The sequence below is a fragment of the Epinephelus moara genome, chromosome 20, assembly GCF_006386435.1.
Source record: "Epinephelus moara isolate mb chromosome 20, YSFRI_EMoa_1.0, whole genome shotgun sequence".
NCBI classification, from domain to species: domain Eukaryota; kingdom Metazoa; phylum Chordata; class Actinopteri; order Perciformes; family Serranidae; genus Epinephelus; species Epinephelus moara.
Window position 1 is genome coordinate 4,516,003 of NC_065525.1, and position 22,763 is coordinate 4,538,765.

Consider the following 22,763-nt stretch of genomic DNA (forward strand, 5'->3'; position numbering starts at 1 on the left):
CCATGGCGAATTGAGTAAACTCTCATTACGCCTTCGCGCTGCGCATTTAAGGGCGAGGAGAGGGGCTCATTTGATTGGTGTGATGTGTGTAAAACCCACTCCACGCCTTCTCTCCTCCCTCTTTCCGACTTGCGCAGGTAGGAGGGACGGAGGTGGGAAAGAGGAGTAGCTGCGCCAGGCGCACGGAGTGCCAAACTTACAAAATCCGCCTGGCCACACTCAGTTGGCGAAGCGCAGGTGCGCTGCGCCTCCGCCTCACCCGGTCTGCGAAACTAGAGCCCCTAGTCTCAACCAATAGCAACTAAGTATGTGTAGAGGAGACCATGATTGTTTCCGTGTCTAACCAGCTGATATTGTATAATATTGAAAAAGCAAACACGTGAGCACACTCAAATAGAAAAAAATGAATGAGGTGCACAATGCTGATGAAAGTTTACGGCTGAAATGCGGACATTTGTGAGCGCTGGCCTCCTTTGATATTTATTGTATAATATTGGCCATGAAAAGTACAAACTGCCCCTGAGAGATGCTGCCTGGCTGGCTGGTGAGTCAGGAGACAGACACCGAATGTCAGCAAATGGAAAATGTATGACTAACATCATATTTCCCTGTATTTATGAGCATTCTAGCTAACTTTAGCTAGCAAGCTAGCCTTCCGCATCCCCATCAGGCACTGCCCACATTCAGCACCAATATCACCTCGGCAAGCGATGATCACTTGCCTGTGTGACCATGCCCTGACATGAACCGAAATGTTAATGAATCAGTTGGTGGAATCCACTCTATGATTTGGTTGATAAAATTGAGTGAAAAGGAAACACAGCCTATGACAGTGTGTGTGTGTGTGTGTGTGTGTGTGTGTGTGTGTGTGTGTGTGTGTGTGTGTGTGTGTGTGTGTGTGTGTGTGTGTGTAGAAAGGTGCGGGAGGTGACCAGGAGCATTCGAGAGTTCTTCAGTCAGAGCTGTGAGCTAAAATATGTGGGCCTGTCTGCAACCAAACTACCTCCACAAGCTCTCAGGTGAGTTGACTCCCAAAGAATGCAATAATATAATATTCTTTTTTTTTTTATCATGTATGTCAAACTTCTTTACCATGGGAATTGCAGTTTGACAAAATAATCTTCACTCAAGGTCCACTTACAAGCCGGGATGTGTAAGAAGTAGGGCTGTCGTCACATGGGCGCATGCTCGTGCAGCGACCAGCAGCAGATGTGAATGGCGCTCGCTTGTTTTGAGCTTTTGTCGTGTTATGTTAGACTGCTTTTTGTTGATTTCCCGTCAGCTTTTAACACGATCCAGCCTCATGTTTTAGCTGATAAACTTGTGCACTCCTTTGGTCTGGCTGCGTGTCTTGTGGGTTGGATTTTTGATTTCCTCACAAACAGATCACAACCACCGGTTCACCTCAAGGCTGTGTTTTGTCTGCCCTTTTATACAGTTTGTACACAAACGATAGTTTTAGCCACCATATCGACAGTTTCATCATAAAGTACGCAGATGATTCTGTTATTGTCAGCCTGCTTCGGGATGATGAAGTTGGTCACGGCCAGGTTCTTGTTGATTTTATATCTTGGTGTGAAGAATCCTTCCTCCAAATCAATGTCTCTAAAACAAAGGAGGTTTGTATTGATTTTAGACGACCATCTCCAGTTCCTCAATGTAGTGTCGTTCACAATCAGCCAGTTGAGCTGGTGACCAATTACAAATATCTTGGCACTATAATTGATAACACGCTCAAATTTGATGTGAACTGTGATATGCTTTGCAAAAAAGGTCAGCAACGCTTCTTTTGTCTGAGGAAGCTCGCCAAATTCCAGGTAGATAGGAGCCTGATGAAAATGTTTTGCAGTGCTTTTATCGAATCTGTCGGGTTTTTTTTTCTTTTTCTATATTTCCAGGAATATAAGCTTCTTCCTTCTGGCCTCCGCCTAAATGTTCCCCCAGCTACTAAAAACAGATACAAATTTTCCTTTGTGCCTCTCTCCATCCGGGCTCTAAACGCTGCGGATCGGAGGAGGTAACTGCACTGTGGTTTAAAACTTCCATTGCTACTATTTTGTACCTGTTTGTTTATTTATTTATTTATCTGATACGCACTTTACTGTGAAGGCTACTGTATATAAGCTGACCAGTGGTCTATATTCTTTCTTTCTTTGCACTGTAAACTGTGCACTTGGTGCATTTGATGTAATTCACTGCTCACATCATGTAGGTTTTATGTCTAATTGTGACTGTTGAATGTATGTGTTGAATCTGTCTGCTGCAAACCAAATCGCCCTTCAAGGGACAAATTAATGAAGTGAAGTGAAGTGAAGTGAAGTCAATCGATTAAAATATTTAATTGCGATAAATCGCATGATTGTCCACTCAGTCACCACTTGGTTATGGTTAGGAAAAGATTATGTTTTGGCTTAAAACACCTGATTTGGGGGACACAGTCCTGGCTAGAAACGCAGTGATGTCTCGCTTTTCAACTGCAACTGTAGCACCATCCTAATACACCATCCTCGTACCAGAATAACCAACAACGCCCCCATCTCAAAACATGGCCAAAAGGGCTCTCAGTTACAAGTTTATAGTCTAAATTCAGACTTCCAGCGTTCCAGCGTGTCCAAACTGCATGCTGGGTAACATGCAAACTAGCTGGCTGGCGTCACGCCCAGAGTAAATTAAAGCAAAAAACAAAGAAATTAGGAACTGGCTCGTTCACTCTAAAGAGCCGGTTCACTTGTTCACTTCAAAGACCCGGTTCAAAGACTCGGCTCGTTCTCGAACGTCACATCACTAGTTGGTAAACAATGGAGGAGAAACTAGTGATAGAGGTTGCTGGATACCCAGAGCTGTACGGTCCAACGATAGACAGCAGGTTGTCAATCTGCCCTCGGATCATCCAAAAACGTGCCTGGAAACGGCCATCTTCGAGTTGAAGCTCCTGGACCAACTGGTGGTTCTCCCCATGATCCACCCTCTATTTTATTGTCTCATGTATCCACACAGATCTCTGTTTCCATGTGCCCAACTATTTGCTGACAGCCTCTCATTCTCAACCAGAGCTACAGCAAGTACCCTCTGCCTGTGCATTTTAGGAACTAGCTACTAATTACTGTGAAAAAATAAATAAACAGTAGATTGATTACACGGGAAGGGTAGTGTAAGGACGTGAAAGATGCGCAGCAAGCGTTTTTTTTACAAAAATAAAAATAGAAGGCAGTGCGGTGCGTTTTTCAACCTGCAAAACTCTTTCTGTGTGACCAGCGCCTAACGCATCACCCCCAACACTGATTTAGGGATTACAGTAAAATGACATACATACATACATATATATATATATATATATATAAATTATTTCAGTTGGACTTGGAGATTGTTTGATCAGAGTGGGGTATTTTGTTTGTTTAATGGTGTAATGGTATTATAAGCTATGTGCAGCTAAACTACACCCTCAATCTCTCTCCTATACCTAAGAACCAGTTCTATAACATACTGCCATTGGTACAGTAAATTGGAACACTTTAACACTGCCAGTGAGAGTAGCCAGCATTGTGTTTGATCTATAAAGAGCTTTAGACCTTTATTTTCTTACAATAATGGAAAGTATAGCATTATGGCTAGGTTAAAGGTTAATGTTAATGTATGTACAGTTACAAACCAAGGGTCCCCAGTAACGCTACTCTATTATTTCAGTTACTACCATGGACAGGAACTTGTTGGGCATCTCTGATGTAATTCATATCCCTTTTAACCCCTTGAGTCCTAGGCTATTTTGGCCATCTGTGAATCATTTTTGATTTTGCCTTTATATAACACATAAAAAATGTTTACCATACCAATGTTTGGTACCTTTTCTTTTCAGCACAACATCACCTGCATTACCTGACAATTATCTTTTCACTATGACATACTGTTTAAATATATTGGAGCCAAAAACACACAACAAACATAAAATCTGATTTGGAAAATAATGTTGTTGTTTTTTTTACTATTAACAACACATTGTTTTGAAGCTGTTTAAGTTACAGTAATGGCTGGCTTTGCTGCCACCTTACAAGTTGCTGGAGCCAGAAAAAGTTGTGTACAGTGATGGAAGGCAGTGTGGAGCTGAACTGAGGAAAGAAAAACAGGCAGCAACTGTCAGTGACTGTTTGACAAAGTACTATTAACTCCAAAGGTTCATGGTTTTGTTCAAGGAGTAAAGGAAAAGAATATCCAAAGAATATCTGCTATAACATGTATACACTTGTTAATTTCACAGTTTTTGTTTTTTTTTGTAACAAGGTTATTACTACAGGGTCTGGCAACCAACACTCGTCTCTTTGGGCTGGAGTTGGACATCAGTAGCTGTGAGGTACACTGCACAATTACACACAAATGCAAAAGAAAACCCACCTTCATTGTTTGTAATGATGAGTTGCAGCAAACAAATAACTGTATGGCTTTGTGTGTTTGTGTGTGTGTTTGTGTGTGTAGTTACGTTCAGCAGGAGCTCAGGTGATACAGGAGCACATCTCTGAAGCTACATCTATCAGAAGTCTGGATATCTCTGACAATGGTATGCAAAGCCACACACAAACACACACACACACACACTCAAAGAGGAAAATCAAGACATACGCACAATTATCTCATCTCACTGCGCAGAAATGCTAACAGGAACCAAACCAAGGCTATAAGTCTTGCTGCTGCAGCACCATGTTTTCACTTAGGTGATGTCACAGTCGTCTGTTAAACTGTGCTGGTTGTGGCAACCCTGATGGAGATGTTACAAGGGTGAATGTTTTGCTGATATTTTGCTCATTATTTTTACCTGTGCATGTCAGACAGATGAATTACCACTCAATTATTACAATTAAATTTTTTTAAACAGTTAAGTTACATATAGCATAGAAACACAGAACTATTACAGATTACAGTAGGACCATACCATTTACATCAGAAATAAGATAAAAGAACATAGAATATGCTTACGCGGCTGCATAGTCACTAAACTATGTCAGATAATATATAGGCCTATATAAGAATATGTTTTTTCACTTTCTTGCTGAGAGTTAAATGAGAAGATTGATACCTCTCTCATATTTGTTTGCTAAAGATATAGCTACAGTACAGCCAGATGGTTAGCTTAGCTTAGCATGAAGACTGGGAACAAGGGGAAACGGCTAGCCTGGCTCCATCCAAAGGTAACAGAATCCAATGATTGTGATGAGACAAAACCATTTTAGAATGTTGTTGAGAAAAGTTGCAGCAGTGTGAACTGGTCCGTCTAAGCTTGACTCAAACCGGCTGATGGTGTCACCTGCAATTCAGCTGGTCAAATCATCAGCAACTGGTTTTAGAACGTAAAGCACGTCATCTGTTTCAACAACCAGTCGGCTTGTAGTGAAGTTTAATGTTTCTCCCTCTCTCCCCTGTCTGTCTGCCTGTAGGTTTTGAGAATGACATGGTGACTTTGGTTCTGTCTGTTGGTCGATGTCACTCTCTACGACACCTCGCACTGGGAAGAAACTTTGCCATGAAGTCCAGGTACTTTGACTCTACCATCATTTCTTCTCCTTAGATGGATTATATATAAACTAGTCCATACAGGGGATGTGTTATGTATAGAGGAATAAGACATCAAAAACAGTATATTAGAGGAGATGCAAAATCAGAGCACTGTAAATGCACTGTGTAATAAATATTAATGTAAGACAAACAATGCACACTGTTTTTAGAAACATGCTTTTTGGCAAAATACATGGAGCATAGTTTTGGTTGACGGCACGGAGGCGGGCACACAGGTACACACATACAGATTTCGATCCGCAAGTGTTGGAGATAAAGGCTTCCCAGCCAAACTGTGGCCCAGCGCGCATGTGCAGCTCACGCTGCTAATGGTGCTCACAGTATGAATGGGTAGTGGACAAAAACGCGAATATAAACAATAGAAATGTGGGAAAAATGCAAAAACGGCATTGTGGCTGTCTGCACATGACCAAGATGAAAGCCTATGTGCAAGTTCAGAGAAGTAGGTCAAAGCAGTGAGGAGGAAAATGGATGATGACGGACGGAGGGAGGGACAGAGGTTTCTCCATTTAATAGTAGGATGCAAACCTTTGCACACAGACAGCTGGAGATGACTGAAGTCATTGTGGCCATAAAGAAAACAATACTAAGTTTAAAATTTAAAAAATCACTTGTTCAGCTGCATGTGTGACAGCTGCTGGGTGTATACACTAGGCCCAAATGATACAAAGATTCTGCGAATACCTATTTAAAAATGTAAATAATATCTATTCTTTTACAGTGCCAGTTTATCAATCAAAAATATTATCTTACTAAAATCTCTCTAAGCAGTCAGAAAAGGGACTAGCATAAAATGCGTAAAAGCATAAAAATGTTGATGAATTCATCTAAGTCCCAGTTTGTTTCAAAGTGGTGCTTGTTAGACTGTCTGAGAGTTTGCACCATTATCCCCATTTGTATGATTTATTGAATCATGACGACAAAGTGAGTACAAAAAATGCAGAACAGGTTTAATAATTACATATAATTACACATTTCATGTGGTTGGATAACACATTGTAAAAAGTTAAAAACTAAAAGTTCTGTTTAAAGCATGAGCAGTGACGACCCTGGGTTATACCTCTCAGGGTACAAATACATTGCTCTAACCGTCGTTGATGGAGGTTGTTTGGGCAACATACAGCCTGAGTGGAAGACACTGCTCAGGGCTAGAATAATTACTGAGAGCTTATCTGCATATTTTTGGGGAATCAAATAATTTAATCAGATTTTAATTTACTGGTGACAACAAGGTCTGATTTTACTATTGTAAGGTCACTACATTTGGATATCAATCAAAGCTGAGGCAAGCAAAGGACACTGTTCCTACAAATGTTATGGTGATTACAGCTCAATCAAACCAAATGTTCTTTTGAGTGGCTCAAATGCAGATATAAAATTCATCACCCATAAATCTTAGAAATGAACTTTTGGTTGACATTTTAAAGAATGTTGTGCAAACTGCAAAAATAATGATCAGGTAAATTGGCCAAACAACCTAAACAGTGTTTTACTGTAAGGCTACATCTCACACCTTATATTTAATCCCCTCCTTTCATATCACTCACAGCTCTCTCTAGGTAACTGTGTGTATGCTGGTCTGAAGTCTGTGTGAGTTTGTAACTGATGCACATAACCAAACTAACAAGAAACATGTTGTTTCTTCCTTTCCCCTGTCATTCTCTTCATCATTCCATGCTTTCCTCCTTACCTTGTCTGTCATATTTCTTGTTTTCCTGGTTTGATATGTTCCCTTTCTCTCTACCAGAGCTCTCACTGATGTTCTTCATCGTATAGCTCAGCTCATTCAGGATGAAGAGTGTGTGAGTGACACTTCCTTTCAATTAATTCACTCCCAGTCATTAATATTACCTCCCCCCCAATGCTTAATTATTAGGGTTGAGCCAGGTACTGAGATGAAACGAGTATCCCCTATAGATTTTTATGAGTAAAAGTATCATCCGAGTGTCAATATCCGCACTCTTGGTGAAGGAAAATCCTTATTTGGGGAGCAGTGTTTAATCTATTACGCTTGTGATCAAAAAGTATCCAAAGCTCAGTGATAATAAAAGTAGCAACTTCTGATCAAATCATTTCAGTATCACATTTAAAATAACAACCTGGCTCAGTCCCACCCATTTCCAGTTTGAGCCACACCCACTTCAGATTCAACCCCTGCCCATTCTGAGTACAGATACAAATGCAGACAGTCTAGTTGGTTGGACTGACACAGAGAGATACAGATATAGATAATGGTCTACTCGCTCATACCTATTAATTATGTGCAACTTGATGATAATCACAAACCATACTTCAGTTCACTTTGTCAATGTAAATGTTGCAGTTTCTTATATAGCTGTGTGTGTGTGTGTGTGCGCACAGCCCTTGCAGTCTCTATCAGTGTGCGACTCCAAGCTGAAGACAGGGATGCACATCCTGCTGAGCGCGCTGGGCGGCCACGCTGCTCTGGCTGAAGTGGACATCAGTGGAAACAACATCGGAGACACTGGAGCCAAAATGCTGGCTAAAGTCCTGATGAGTAATACCACACTGAGGTACACACACACACACAGACACTAGCCAGTAACCAATTTTTCATCTTAATTTATTATTATTTGTGAATTCAGTAAGTTGAATGGCGGCCGTTGGCAGTGTGAAGACAACAGCATTACATACTACCGTAAAACTTCAATTAATAGCCCAGGCTATTGTTTGCTTAAATCACATCGGGCCATCAGCTGGCCTATATTTAGGACAGGCCTTAAACTCCTTTCACACAAAACTGTTGCTCAATAAAGATGAGAAATATGATCAAATTGTTTATTTAAACCATTATGAATATTAATTTATAAAAATTAGGCTTCAAATAATATATAAATTATAAATCATTCATTTGATCTAGCTCTAACGAATAGGGCATCAGAGAAAGAGAGTTACAGCCCTCGTTTTACAGCACCCCAGGATTACGGCACCCAGCATACAGACACAACACTTAAACTTGTTAAAACAATACTCACAACTTGGATACATTTTTATGAAAAACCCTTTTTTCATTCTTTAGATCTGAGAACCTTTACAGACTAAAGGAATGTGAATAATTTACACAGTAATCGAGGAATGGACACCTTTTTGTTTCTTTCATTTTTGTCTATCTTGCATACCATAAATCTTTATGAATTATTCTTTGGTGCTCATGGTTTCAGTTAAATGAACTGAACACGATTGTTAACGTTAGCTCAAATGGATAGCAAAACAACCAGGTTTTATACAGCCAAAGAATTTGTATAAAAATGAACTGCTTGGCAACCAGACCAGGCGTCTAATTGAGACAGGCTTTTATTTGTCAAAATGTGTAGCCACACTGGGTTAGTAAAAGAGACTGGGTATTTAATTGGGCTTAATTTGGCTTTTAATTGAAGTTCTATGGTATTTATTCACATAGCGCTTCTTCCTATTTGGTCCTAGAAAATCATCATGTCAATAGTGGAATAATCTGCAGAGGCTTGTAAAATAAAACAAGCTAATCCATTTCAATCAATGGAAATCCCTCTTGACTGACTAAGTGCAGTTTGAATGCATGTGTTTTTTGTGAAATGATGATGTCCATTATGTTGATGTTCTTTTCCTGTTTCTTGTATAATTTGTTGATAGATGCTTTGTGTGCTCCTATTTTTATACTGCAATCAGGGAATCTTTGTAAAAGAGATTTACCTTAATGGCCTTCCCTGTGTAAATAATAATAATAATAATAATAATAATAATAATAATAATAATAATGATACGACTACTACGACTACTACTACTACTAATAATAATAATGATAATAATCATAATATCTTCATTCTTTAATAATAAGTTAATCATTAATAATTGTTTCTGAAACACATTGTTGTGCAAATTGCTCCACTTTGTGTCGTAACAGCATTACATAGGAACATTTTTGTGCCACAACCTAACCATTATTTCTCATCCAAATGTTTCCTTTCATCTGTGAGCCTCCTATCAGCCACTAGATGTCATCATTTCATTCTTTTAAAATTAACACTCAGGTCTTGACTGGCTCAGAGTGTTTAAGTATTAGATGTGTTCACTTTGATATTAGATGTTACCTGGTTCACATGCTGGTAGGGTACTACACCTCCACCCAGACTGTGGTGTTGACTGTTTACCATCCTCAACCAGACTTAGAGAGACTTGTCCCAGCTATAGCTTTACTTCTTGAACTGACTTCTCTCTCTCTCTTTCTCTCTCTCTCTTTCTCTCTCTCTCTCTCTCTCTCTCTCTCTGTCCCTCTCTTTCAAGGAATTTAGCATGGGACAGAAACAATATAACTGCCAGAGGTTTCCAGGATGTGGCTGATGCCTTGGAGAGGTCATACATTTACACATGCACACACACACACACACACACACACACACACACACACACATTTATTAGCCAAGGCACACTATGAGCCAGAGTTGATTCATTCTAAAAAATAGTTTAGCACTAGTTGCAGCGTCACAAACTGGCTAAATTTATAAATTTGGTAAATCTGGTAAATTTATATTCACCTGAAAATAAGAATCAATGTGTTGTGGACCTTTAAGTACATAATTTTACATTAAGTGCTTAACGTTGCATGAGGATACACTGAGTACTTGACAAATCCAAATGTTGACCTGTAATGAAAATAGTGTAGATGTAATGTAAATGAAAAGTCAGAGGATCACCAGTTATTTCAGTTTATCACAACACATAAATATGGGGGGACATAAATATGTGTGTGGTTTTGAGACATTTGACTCAGAACCACAAACCTCAAACTCATGATGGCGCTTTAGGGAAAGTCAGTGTATCACCACAGGGTTTATCCACTGGGCACCATGAATGCAAACTTTCAAGTCAACCTATCCACTTGTCAGAGGCATAGCACCAACTTTTGAGCCCTATGGATAAGCAGTCCCAGTGGGCCCCCCGCCCTTCCTCTCTTGAGCCATGTATCTCTCATGCACCTTTTAATATTTTTTTCACAAAGTCAGTTTGCTTTCTTTCCCCTTTCTTTCTATTCTGTTTTGGAACCCTGATATAGCTTTCTTTGGGAAAGACATGAGAGTGTTCACTGGTTTGCTTCAGAGAGCCTCCACTATTTTTTATATAAAGTTCAGTCTTTCAACCAATTTATTTCGTCAATTTTATTTCAGTTATGGCACTTATTACTTAGAAATAAAAAAAGTAAAAACCAAACCAAACTTTTCATTTCAGGCTTTTTGAGGGCCCCCCTCCCATTGGGGCCCTGGGTAATCAGTCCCACTTTCCCCCCTACTACAATACTCCTGCAGTCTTTGTTGAACTATTTCAATCTAGACCAAAGTGGTGGACCAACTGGCTGAGAGACCAACACAGTAAACCCTAGAGTGATACCGCTATCATGACTAACAGTAAAAAGTGAAATGTACTGCACTGCACAGTATGCATGGTGGATTAACCCTATTTGAATACAGTGGATGTACATTTTGATGGAAGGATTCTATGTTGTGCAGGAATTTCACTCTGCAGCAGGTGTCTCTCCCTCTCGCTGATATCACACAGAGTTACCGCAGCAACCCTGACAGAACAAAAGAGGCTCTGCACAAGGTCAGTGTGTGTGTGTGTGTGTGTGTGTGTGTGTGTGTGTATAAATATGAGTCTATGTTTAGTAGTTACAGTTATCAGTGTGTGGGAAAATATGACTAAAACCCACACCAATTAAATTGTTGAAGGTGTTGATAACACTTTGTCATGATCTAATCTGGAGGATAATTAAAAAGGTGAATGATGTACTGTAAACACCGTACACCATTTTAGCATGCCTCCTCTCTGTGTCAAGTGGTGGTGAGGGGTGTGGGTAAAAATGTTATGTTAGTAACATACATGTGTAACAAAACAATTATTCAGTGTACACCTTGTGTGTGTGTGTGTGTGTGTGTGTGTGTGTGGGTGTGTGTTTGTGTGTGCAGATTCAGCAGTGTTTAGACAGAAACAACCAGAGACAGTCTGAAAGAGTGGAACTTCAGCAAGTTTTTAAAGTACAACAATCTGAGAAGGTAAGAAGCATGATAGAAATAGAACATTTGGTATTGGAGGTCAGTGGACAACAGCAGTAAAATATACTGCTGATTAAAGAAGTACTTCACTGCTGGAAAGATGGTCTTTTCATAAAACTGTCTAAATAATAATAATAATAGTACATTTTATTTGATAGGTGCCTTTCAAAACACCCAAGGTCACCTTGCAGAGCAAATGCCAACAAGTAAACAGAACAAGAGACATGAATTGGACAGACACATGTAAGAGCTGGGATAAAAACAGTTATACTGTAGAGATGAAAGGGAAACACAGAGTGTTAGAGTGTACAAGCCAGTTTGAACAGGTGGGTTTTGAAGTGGGATTTGAATGATGTTAGGCTGTCAGACTGTTGAATGTGTGAGGGTAGGGAGTTCCAGAGCCTGGGGCAGTGCAGCTGAAAGCCCTGGCACTCATGGTGCTGAGGCGTGAGGTAGGAATGTATAGGAGACCAACAGAGGAAGAGCGCAGGGACCGGGACAGGGTGTACTCCTGGAGAAGGTCAGAGAGATGAGTTGGGGCTAGGTTGTGGAGGGCCTTGAAGGTGAGCAGAAGGTTTTTGTGGTCAATCTGGTACTGAACTGGGAGCCGGTGTAGTTGGATGAGAATGGGGGTGATGTGGTCAGATGTTTTCATTCAGGTAATGATCCGGGCAGTTGAATTCTGAATGATCTGAAGCCTGTTGAGGAGTTTGGTGGGAAGGCCAGAGAGAACTGCATGACAGTAGTCAATAGGGGATGTAACAAATGCGTGGACCAAGCCCTCGGTGCTGGATTGGGACAGTGATGGACGGAGTCTGGAAATGTTGTGAAGGTAGAAGAAAGTAGTCCAGGTAATGTTTTGTATGTATGTGAGGTTCAAATAATAAAGTGCTATCCAGAATAATACTGAGGCTCTTGACTTGGCTGTAGAAGGATACAGGGAAGTTATCAATGATGATGTGAGGGATGTGGGTGCTTTAGATTTTGGCCAGGGTGTTTTTGGAACCGATAAGCAGGGCCTCAGTTTAGCTTGCTGTTGAGCTTAAAAAAGTTCTTGCTCATCCAACTCCTGATGTCATCAAGGCAAGTGGTAAAGGAGTTGGTAGGAAAGGCAGCGGAAGGTTTAATGGAGATGTAGACCTGTGTGTCATCTGCATAACAGTGGAAATGGACATCATGGTGACAAAGGATGGTGCCCAGGGGAGGTAGATGATGAATAGAAGTGGACTCAGTACAACTACAAACTGTTGTAGATAAGATGTGAAAGAGAAAACTGCGTCACCAGTGATTCCAATGCCAGCCATGCCCTCCAGGAGTAGTGGGTGGGAGATGGTTTTGAACACAGCACCGAGGTCAAGGAGGATAAGGATTGTGAGCAGTCCAGAGTCAGCTGCATGGAGGAGGTCGTTGTTTTTTTTTAACCAGGGTTGTTTCAGTACTGTGTTTTGGAAAGCAGATTGGAAGGGCTTATGGAGGTTGTTTGGGTAGAAAGATGCAAATACTTTTTAAAATTAGTACTACATGACCAGAGAGAAGAAAGAAAGAGGGTTGTGGCATTCTCTTTTGCTCAGGAAGTAGAAAACCTACAATAACCAGAATGCACTGGACCAATAAACACTCCCACTAGTAGATGATGTAATGTGAGCTGCCCGTCCTTAAACAATATAGTGGCCGGCTGGTAACAGTTGCCCTTTTTTTACAGTTAAACACTAAGCTAAAATATGTCTCTGAAAACATTTAGGCAAAAAAATAAAAAAGGACAACGCAGTAACAGAAACTTGGTTTATGTCTGATCAGCATTGCCTAGTTTTACCGTTTAATCATAGTTTGGTCTGAGTTTAAGAGAGGGGTTGGGGGGTCGCTCTCTGTTTTGATCTGCTTCTATTCTTTTTCTGTCCTAATAAGGAAAGTACAGTCTGTCGTTTGTGCAACAGTCGTAGATAATAGCAGGTAGATCTGGGCGCTGGCAAGATGGAGTGAAGTGTACCACAGTTCATTTACACATACTACCAACTGTGTTATGACACAAAGATGGTTGAAAATCGGTCAAGTATCCCTTTAATATAGTATAATAAATGTAGCACAATAGAAAGATATGTCCGAATCAGGCTTCACCGGGATACAGTGTAGTATTAATTCATTTTACAATAAATAAGTAAAATAAATAATCAATCAAACTAAGTCCTGTCATATCAGAGGTGGAGCTCTGTGACTGAAGCACATCTGATGGTTAAAAAAAACACTATATTGTCCACATATGCCAGTTTATGTCTAGGTCAGCCCTGTCTTGGTTGTCCTCCATTATAGCAGGTCAAGGGTATGTGTCGGCAGTTGGAGGACCGCCTTCAGCGTTTAAACCACTGCAACATTCAGGAGGTCCAGGCCGACATCTTGGCAGCACACGAGGCACTGCACAACGCCAGGGAGTCCTTCAAGGTACAAGCTACTCAGATGGGTTTGCATAATCATCATGAATTATACAAGTTTGGGCCAAAATAATCACAACCAGGCTTTGCCAGATTTCAGTGGGACCAAAGTACATGTCAACAATATGTTAAATAATAATACAACTGTAAATGAGATATATACACTTAGTGGCCACTTTATTAGGCACACCTGTAAAATTTAAGTTTGATACAGCAGCTCAGCTTTTACAAAGATATTCATGTTCAGTTTTGATTGACAGTGTCAGAGAGGCATTTGTGTAACTATATGTTTATTGATGAGGTTGTAGTTTGCAGTGGTGTTGAACTGGACGGCATTGTATAAAGAGGTGTCTCTAATGTTTTGCCCATTTACAACCATGAGGGGGGAGAATATTAAAAACACATTTCAAAATAATGCAGTCGAGTACAACACTACTAACTATAATCTCAGTAATTAGCATAAAGTTGAATTAACACATTCAAAGTTTTAATAAAAACTGTAAAAATAAAATGGCCATGGAGCGTAGATGATGTTTTATGCCACTTATGTTTTTGTTGGCTCTCCCTGTGCAGCTGCTTCCCTCTCTGTATGAGGCAGGCAAGAAGTGTGCCTCAGATGGAGACTTGGTGAATGACATCCTCACTGACACTGCAACTGCGCTGACGAATGAGTTCAACAGAAGCATACAGGTACACAGTTAAATAACTGTACACCTAATCACAAGGGCCAAATCACAGGGCAGCATACTGTTCAGTGATATCACAAAGGTTTCCATCATGTGTTGGCTAGTTTTAACTGTTTTTGTAATGATAGTGTGTTGCATTACCGAACAGGGTCAATGTCATGGCATAATCATTTGTCTCAAAGACAGAGAGACAGGAGCTAAAGGAAAGTTAACAAAACATTAACTATTTTATATCTCTGCCATTGTTTCAACATTTACTTTTTACATTTACATTTTTTTAATAAAGGAAATGGTTTTTTTGTAGATTTTAGTAAAATGCCATATTATCAAGAGCAAAAATATCACAAAAAGAGAGTCAGGCCATGATCTGTTTGTATAGAAATAAAAAGAGTAAAATCAACTGATAATCACCACAAACAGTATTTATTTAAACATTTCCCAGCTAGTCAGTTTAAATTGCAAAAAAATGAAGACAGCGTATGCAGCAGGCTTACCTGGAATATTATTCATCAAAGTGTGCACAGAACACACACTTGATTTATGTGGAAGATAGATTTAGTGTGCACACAATAAAGCTTATATTGATTAAACAAGTGTACACACCCACATACAGGTATCTAAGTGTTTATTAATTGATGAAATTTGCCTAGTTTAGGCAATACTCTGTGGTTTCCAAAATAAGGACTCATGAAGCAGAATGCTAATAAATCATCAAAAATACACTTCAATTATGTGCATGTATGTTATTCATATAAGATGTTCCATTAATCTTTGACAGACAAGCCTTTCAAGTACTTTTGGTACAGCAGGCAGAATAGAGATGGGTCTATAATGGGTTAAAATGACTTGGTCATCAACAGTGCTTGGTCTTAAGCATGCTCAAGCCCCAGTCTGTGTGTTCCAGGAGTTGGCTGAAGGCCTGATGAGGTGTGCAGAGGCAGCGTGTCCACGGGTGGTCCAGCGGTCAAGTGTGTGCGAGTGTCTGTCAGAATGTGTGTCCAAAAGAAGCAGACAGACACACACATTCTTGAGAAACAGTCTGGTGGAGAACACAGGGCAGATCATCAGCAACAGACTGCGGTAATAACACAAATATAGAACAGTATCATTTCAGACTGTTTGATGAACTCCACAGATTCTATATGATCTGACTGACTGTTGTGATTGATGAAAAGATGATGAAGAGGAAAGTATGTAGATGTCTTTGGTAGAAACTTTGCGTGTGGGCAAAAGTTTCCATGGTTCAACCAGGAAATATGAAATAATGGTCAGCACATTATATCAGTAGATTCCCTTAATAGTATGATAATTATTTACTGCAAATCTCTGCAAGAAGACCTTAATGGATCAATTAAGTGCCTGATTATTTACTGTCATGAAGGTTCTTCATGCACTGTAAGCCAAAAACATTTAGAACTGAAAAGCTACAGACGGAATTTGTTTGCCTTCCCCTGTTCTGACCCAAAAGAAACCGTGCTGGAAATGTTTTGCCAACATTTGGACATTTAAACAAAACCCAGGTATAAAAAAGTTAGCCCTGTGCTATTTGTTGACAAACAATCTGCACTGCGTCTTTGAAGGCATGTCCACATAGGTTCAGTTAATTCTTGGATGTGTCATTGACTAATTTGCTATCCAACAAGAAACAACTAACCTAAGCTAAGCTAAACACATTGTGGATGAGGCAGACAGACCGATGTGTGTCTAATATATTTTACTGCTCTAAATTATGCAGTAGATGCAGTAAATGTGTTCAAGTCCAGATAATATATGCTATATTAAAATCCAATATTATATTTGTATTACTGTAAATAGCCCATTGATTCATTACAAATATAGCCTTCAGTCTGCTGCAATCAAATGTGTGTATTTGTTCTTTGTTTCCACCCATCCAGTGAACTGAGACAAACACTGAGTGTCTCTCTGGCTGAAAGCATCTTAGAGCAGGTACAACAGGATCTGACCATGGCGCAGGACAAAATGGTAAATGTGACTCTATTGTATTTTGTATAAGTGTGTGGGGGTGTGTGAAGTGTTATTATGGTTACTCCATACATGTAATATTCATTACAATAAGGACCAATTTTTGAGAAATGTCCTTGTTTACAGTCTTATGCACATTCAGATGGAAAGGTAGTTACACCTCTGTGTATCCAGTGCACAGATGAGTCCACGTTGTCTTTAAGCTAACTAAACACAAACACAGGAACTGCTGGCTGCATAAAAAGTGAAACAATACAAGCTTATTATAAATCCAAAGCTTTCTCTTAACGTTACACTGTAATGACCTTATTCCTGAGGGCGCTATTGTAGAAATGATTATGGGTACAATTGCTGGTGAGACAGTGGAAGTAGCAGTAAGCTAGTTAGTCCCATTGACTGCTTACGGTTAGTCTCAGTGGCTAATCTTGGTGGCTAACTGCCAACAGTGGTTCTTTTTGAAAGTAATTTGCCTTGAATTTGGCAAATACTGTTGTTTTTAACAGATATTTAACTGATGTTAAATTAGCATGTTCTAAAATGTCCATTAGGAGCAATGGTACCTGTTGTGCTGTCCACGTTGTGTTACGTTGCTGTTGTGATGTTTTCCTTTACTTACTGTGTAGGATTGCCTTATAAAAGAAAACGTAAGCACTGCTCTGAAAATCAATGTCCCAGAGATTCGACTGAGTGAGAGTGACTTCCCAACTGATGACGTAAGAGACACACACACCCACCTACCTGTCCATTCATCTGTTATTTACTCATTCATTGATGTGTTGGATTCCCATATTTTGTTCTTCCTCTTGCTTTATCTCTCTCCATCACCAGTACAGCCCAGCATTTTGGAGAAACAGTTTCCACTCCAAGAGCCTGAGGCCTGCCCCTTCCATTAAGAGTAAGTATGAAAAAATGTGTTGTGATATGGTGATGGTCTTCGAAAACAGTTGCCTATTAACACATCCAACAGACTGTGTGTTTGTGTCCAGCAGAATCCAATAGTCTATCTCTTTTAGCTCTGTTTTTGATCTCAACCAAGTCCTGAGACAAATATATGACTCTAGCTGCTAAATGCTTCACTATGCTCACCAGCTAGTCCCTGACTGTGTCTGTCTGCTGTTTGATGCTTAGCAGGTAGTGTGCAGTGAGTTCAACAGAGCTCTTGCATGCTGCTGCTGGAGACCAGGTTGGTGACAGTGGTGAGACTAAACCAAACAGTAAAGTTGTGGGCTGTAACCACCTGTTACTTCACTTTCTGTTGTTACTCTAACTGTAATGTTATTATTAATAATAATTAATAATTGCAAGCTAGAAGCTGAGTTTAGTTTGGAGGTGTCTATGAACACTGAATTCATCCTTTTGTTATAATTCAGAAGCAGAAATGAGGAGATTTGAGAGCACAAACTATTAATTTGACAATATTTATTGGTAATTTAGGAGGAAGAATTTGTAATTCAAGAGTACAAATTAAATAATTTGGCAGTGTTAATGTGAGAGTACATCAGGTAATTTGACAGTAATAATTAATAACTGTTAACAACAGTTTGTTCTGCCCCCATCATCATTCTTCTTCTTCTGATTCTTCTGATAATAATAATAATTATTATTGTTATTATTATCATTATTAATATTTTATTAAAGAGCAGAAGGTTAACATCACAAATTATGAGTTTAATTGTACAAATTAAGTAATTGAGAGGACTGATTAATAATTTGATAACATGAATGAGGACTGTGCACAGCTTTTTTTTCCCATGACACCTCCATGCCAAAATGTTGGAACTAATGTGCAACACAATGACAATTTTGCAACTAATTTACAAATTGACTAATTAACTAATGACTAATTAACTCATTTGTGAGTCACTCTGTGTTACCTTGACTTTGTGAGGAAAACTTCCACGGAAAAACAGCGGGCACTGATCTATTGATTGACTGGGGACAATCTTTAACAGCAAAACTATATCAAAACATTGATTTACAAACTGTCACACAACTTGTGCATTATCATTGCACATTATAATCCAAAAATACATGTTTTTGCGAAGTACCGAGCATAGAACTATATAAACGAGATTTGTATAGATAGATAGATAGATAGATTTGACAAAAAATTAAAATATACATGGCAGACTGATCAATAAGACAGACTCCATATGCAATTTTTTTTTTAATTGTCGAGGATTAAGTACACAAGAAAACCAAAGGCTTGTTTCCATTGTGGTCCTCAATTTCAGTCCAAGATGGTAGATTGACCAAGGAAATTGACCAAACAAAAAAAACAAAACACGATAAAATAAAAACATTAATGACATTAGAATAAAACACTGGCAAAAACAATACAATCGATTGTGGGTGTTTTGATATAGTTTTGCTGTTGTTAAAGGTGGTCCCCAGTGGTGTAATGGAAGGTATACGCAGACAAAATTACTGCATGGTATTAAATCACAAGATCAAATCATGAGTGAACAAATAGGCCTAACATTTTGTCTTCATTTATTCATGCAATCTTGATGGCTATTTTAATCATATCTTGGTTAAACTGTGTGTTGAACTGAAAAAGTGTAAAAAGTAAATGGTTGTCAACTCTCAGTTTTCCAGTCATACCTAATATATGTAATTCCAAGTCTGTTTAGGGACAACTGTATGTAGAAATATTTAAAAAAAATATATTGGAGCATTATTTCCAACAAGATAGCATAACATTGTAAGTGCCAATGGATGCATTCGGTTCTCTAGTATAATATGATACCTGTGTCTTCACTGCAGCTTTAAAACTGAGCCCAATACAGCAGGTTTTATTTGCTAAAATTGAGTCTGCCTCACTTCTCACCCTAAGCACTGCCTGTCATACCTGCCGCTTCTTTACTTTTTTTGTCAGACATTTGACCATCACCTCTTTGCTCCTTTCATTTTCCTGTTTTCTCTGTACGTTGACTTTTCCTTTGGTGGTCCCTGGTTGTTGCTGAGAAATTCCGACTTCACTAGTCAGGCTGCAGTCCACCTCACATGTTTACATTAAATGCACTTGTGATGTCAGATGGACTGAACCATTTCATAATATCTGCAGGGCACAATGAAATGTGTTTTTGTCATATCAATACATATAAATATTATTGTCAGTGATTTAAGTCAGTAAGTAAATTGTTGTACTTGAGCAAATTTATAGGTCAACCATAGACCTGTTCATGCCCCTCCCCCGTTGGCCTTGGATCGAGGTCACTTGTACCCTTTAACCCCCCTGTCGGCGGGCCTATGGTGAAGTGTTCCTATTACAGTAGAGGGGTTAAAATGTTAAAGGTGTCCAGAGGGTGGCGCTAAAAGAAAAGTCCTAAAGTCCTAAAAAGTCCTTAAATCAAAACCATAGAGGACCATGAGCTTATCTACTTAGAATAAAATAGCACCCTCAGTTTTAAATAAAACTAGCACACATATTCAATAATAATTACATAACTCTATTGGAGGTATGTAATAGCTTGAAAGATTTTATTAGTTTTTTGGGTTTTTTTTTTTTCATAGACACATACTTGAGAAATAATAATCAGGATTCAATTCGTCATTGATGATATTACATTGTCAACAACATATTGAAATCTGTTCAGCTAACCACAGAGATCCAGTATGACATCGGAACTCAGGTAGAAAACTAAACCTCCTATCATGCATTTTATCTCTTGTCCTGTTGTGTTCTTCATGTGTGCTGTGCCATGCGGAACCATTCTGTGTCAGACAGACACACACACAGCACTGTTTGGCTAATTGGAGCATGGCCTGTTTACTTTCACACCAGTGACTTTCACCATGGGAGAGATGAGATGGGGAGAAGATGGAGGAGGGGATGATGAGGGAAGAGGAAGAAATGTGGGGGGATCCGGGGCACTCCGGCTCACAACCCCCCACTCCCCACTCCTTTTGTTTGATTGGAGGATAGCTTTTAGAGAATAACAAAACGAAAGAAAACATAAAAGAATAAGTCACTCGCCATACTTTGTGTTTCTATATAGTATTGTTTCATAAAAAGAATTAGGTCAATATTTCTTAAGTACATGTATAAAGAATCTAAATTTAAACATTCTATTCTAAAAATGTATTCATCAATTTGCATTTCAAAGGCCTCTTAGTGTTAAGACCAGCTAGGGACCCTGTAACTGAAAGATTAATAACAATATAGGTTTAACCCTACCATATTTTACCTTGTTTTGTGTGACAGGCTGATAACTGTGTTCCTGTGTGCAGTATGTGTGACTGCAGCATCCATCTGCTGCTCTGCTTCCTCTCTGTTTCCTCTCTGCATGTCTATGCTTACCTGATTATTTCTTTCTTTCTCTCTGCCACCTTTCATACCCCCTTCCTTCCTTGCTTAGTCTCTCCTCATCTCTCTTACCCCTCTATCCAATTCTCTAAACACCCCCCCCCCCCCCCTCCTTTTTCCCAATTACTTGTCTCTCCATTCCCCTGTGTCTTTCCTGTACAGCTCTGACTGCCCTAGATATCCATACATACAGTACATTTCAGCAGAAAGCATGCTTACTGCGTGGGCTGAATTCCCCATATTTCCCTGCCTCCCTCTCTTCCTCCCTCCATCCTTCTCTCTGTCATTATCTCTCCTTGTGCTTCTCCTCATATCAGTCACACTGCTTCACTCTCAGGTCTCCTGGATGCAGACTGGGAGCAGCAGGCCAGGGATGGAGGAGCAGAGAGAGAGGGGGGAGGAGGCACTGGAGAGAAAGGAGGAAGAGGAAGGTGTGGCCTCCCTCAGTTGCCGACAGCAACCCCCTTGTCAGTCAGGTTTTCAAGCCCCTCCCCTTCCCCGTCCCCCTCCCCCCCAGGACTGAGGGGGAGGAGGCGGAGGGAGGGGGAGGTGGCAGCAGTGGATGCTGCAGCAGCAATACCAGGAGCGAGAGGAGCATCGTTCATTCCTCCTCCCAGTCTCCCCCTCCTTTCCTCCATCTCCGCTCGAGCTCCAGAGGAGGAGGCTGCCGGCTGCGGAGGCTCACCCAGACGACAGGCTCCCTTCCCCGGCTGCGGCCCCAGCCTAGGCCCCCTCCCCGGCTCTGGATCCCCCGCTTCTCCCATGGAGCCTCTACCCACCCAGGGACAGACTCTAAGGCATTACACTGCCTCCCGACCACGGCCGCGACGCACACATACACAGCCCCCCTCCTCTAGGCCTCAGGTAAGAACACACATACATACCCATAAACACAAACCAATGACTTTACACACACACAAACACACAACATGAGTGAGCATGTAGAAATTACACAGCATTTGCATTTATACAGACACACAGTAATACATAGAAAATATGCTTTACACAGGCATATATGCTCAGTTAGAGAGCAGGATGAAAGGAGAGATGGATGAAGGATAGAGAGAAGGGTAGATGAAGTAGGAAGCTAATTTTGCGACTACAGAGGGATCCCAGAGGAGAAACGATGGAAATGGAGGAAATTGAAACAACACGCTAGAAAAAAGCGAGTATAGAATATAAAGTATAGAGAGGAGGAGAGGGGAGGAATGGAGGGATGCAGGGTGTACTGCTCATATGATTGGAATCCTTGGGTTAATGCAGCAAAACACACATTACATCTATCTATCTATCTATCTATCTATCTATCCTCTCCCTCTTTCCTTTGCTGTCTTGCTTTCATTTTTATGATGCTGTAGTAATAATGGTAGCCATCTTTATCTTTGCATTCTCTTGCTCCATGTAGTCGTGCTCAGCTGTGTGTGTGTGTGTGTGTTTGTGTGTGTGTGTGTGTGTGCGTGCGTGCGTGCGTGCATACGTGCATACGTGCATACGTGCGTGTGTGAGAATAGGCACATGCATTTTGGGAGTGGTGTTCCCTGGGTTGTTCCCAGTGCCGATTTCTCTCTCTCTCTCTCTCTCTCTCTCTCTCTCTCTCTCTCTCTCTCTCTCTCTCTCTCTCCTGGGAATGCTTTCACTAACTCAATTATTCATGTTTTCACATTAATGGGGGTCTCTTACTCTGTGCTGTCACTGTGTAAATGGAAAAGGAGTATTTCTCTTCGTCTGTGGTGACCTTGTGTGTATGTAAATT

General features: G+C 40.1%; 1 protein-coding gene across 1 annotated transcript in view; it reads left to right on the plus strand.

Moving 5' to 3' along the window:
• Positions 1–22,763, plus strand: part of carmil2 (capping protein regulator and myosin 1 linker 2) — a 77,401-nt gene that overhangs the window by 18,087 nt on the left and 36,551 nt on the right. The window contains exons 14-29 of the mRNA XM_050073432.1: positions 915–1,019; positions 4,276–4,345; positions 4,468–4,549; positions 5,424–5,520; positions 7,310–7,364; positions 7,924–8,096; positions 9,844–9,912; positions 11,064–11,157; positions 11,520–11,606; positions 13,914–14,042; positions 14,606–14,722; positions 15,623–15,798; positions 16,614–16,701; positions 17,325–17,414; positions 17,530–17,596; positions 21,348–21,874. Of these exons, the coding sequence (XP_049929389.1) occupies positions 915–1,019; positions 4,276–4,345; positions 4,468–4,549; positions 5,424–5,520; positions 7,310–7,364; positions 7,924–8,096; positions 9,844–9,912; positions 11,064–11,157; positions 11,520–11,606; positions 13,914–14,042; positions 14,606–14,722; positions 15,623–15,798; positions 16,614–16,701; positions 17,325–17,414; positions 17,530–17,596; positions 21,348–21,874 (2,026 nt within the window). The remainder of the gene's footprint in view (positions 1–914; positions 1,020–4,275; positions 4,346–4,467; positions 4,550–5,423; positions 5,521–7,309; positions 7,365–7,923; positions 8,097–9,843; positions 9,913–11,063; positions 11,158–11,519; positions 11,607–13,913; positions 14,043–14,605; positions 14,723–15,622; positions 15,799–16,613; positions 16,702–17,324; positions 17,415–17,529; positions 17,597–21,347; positions 21,875–22,763) is intronic.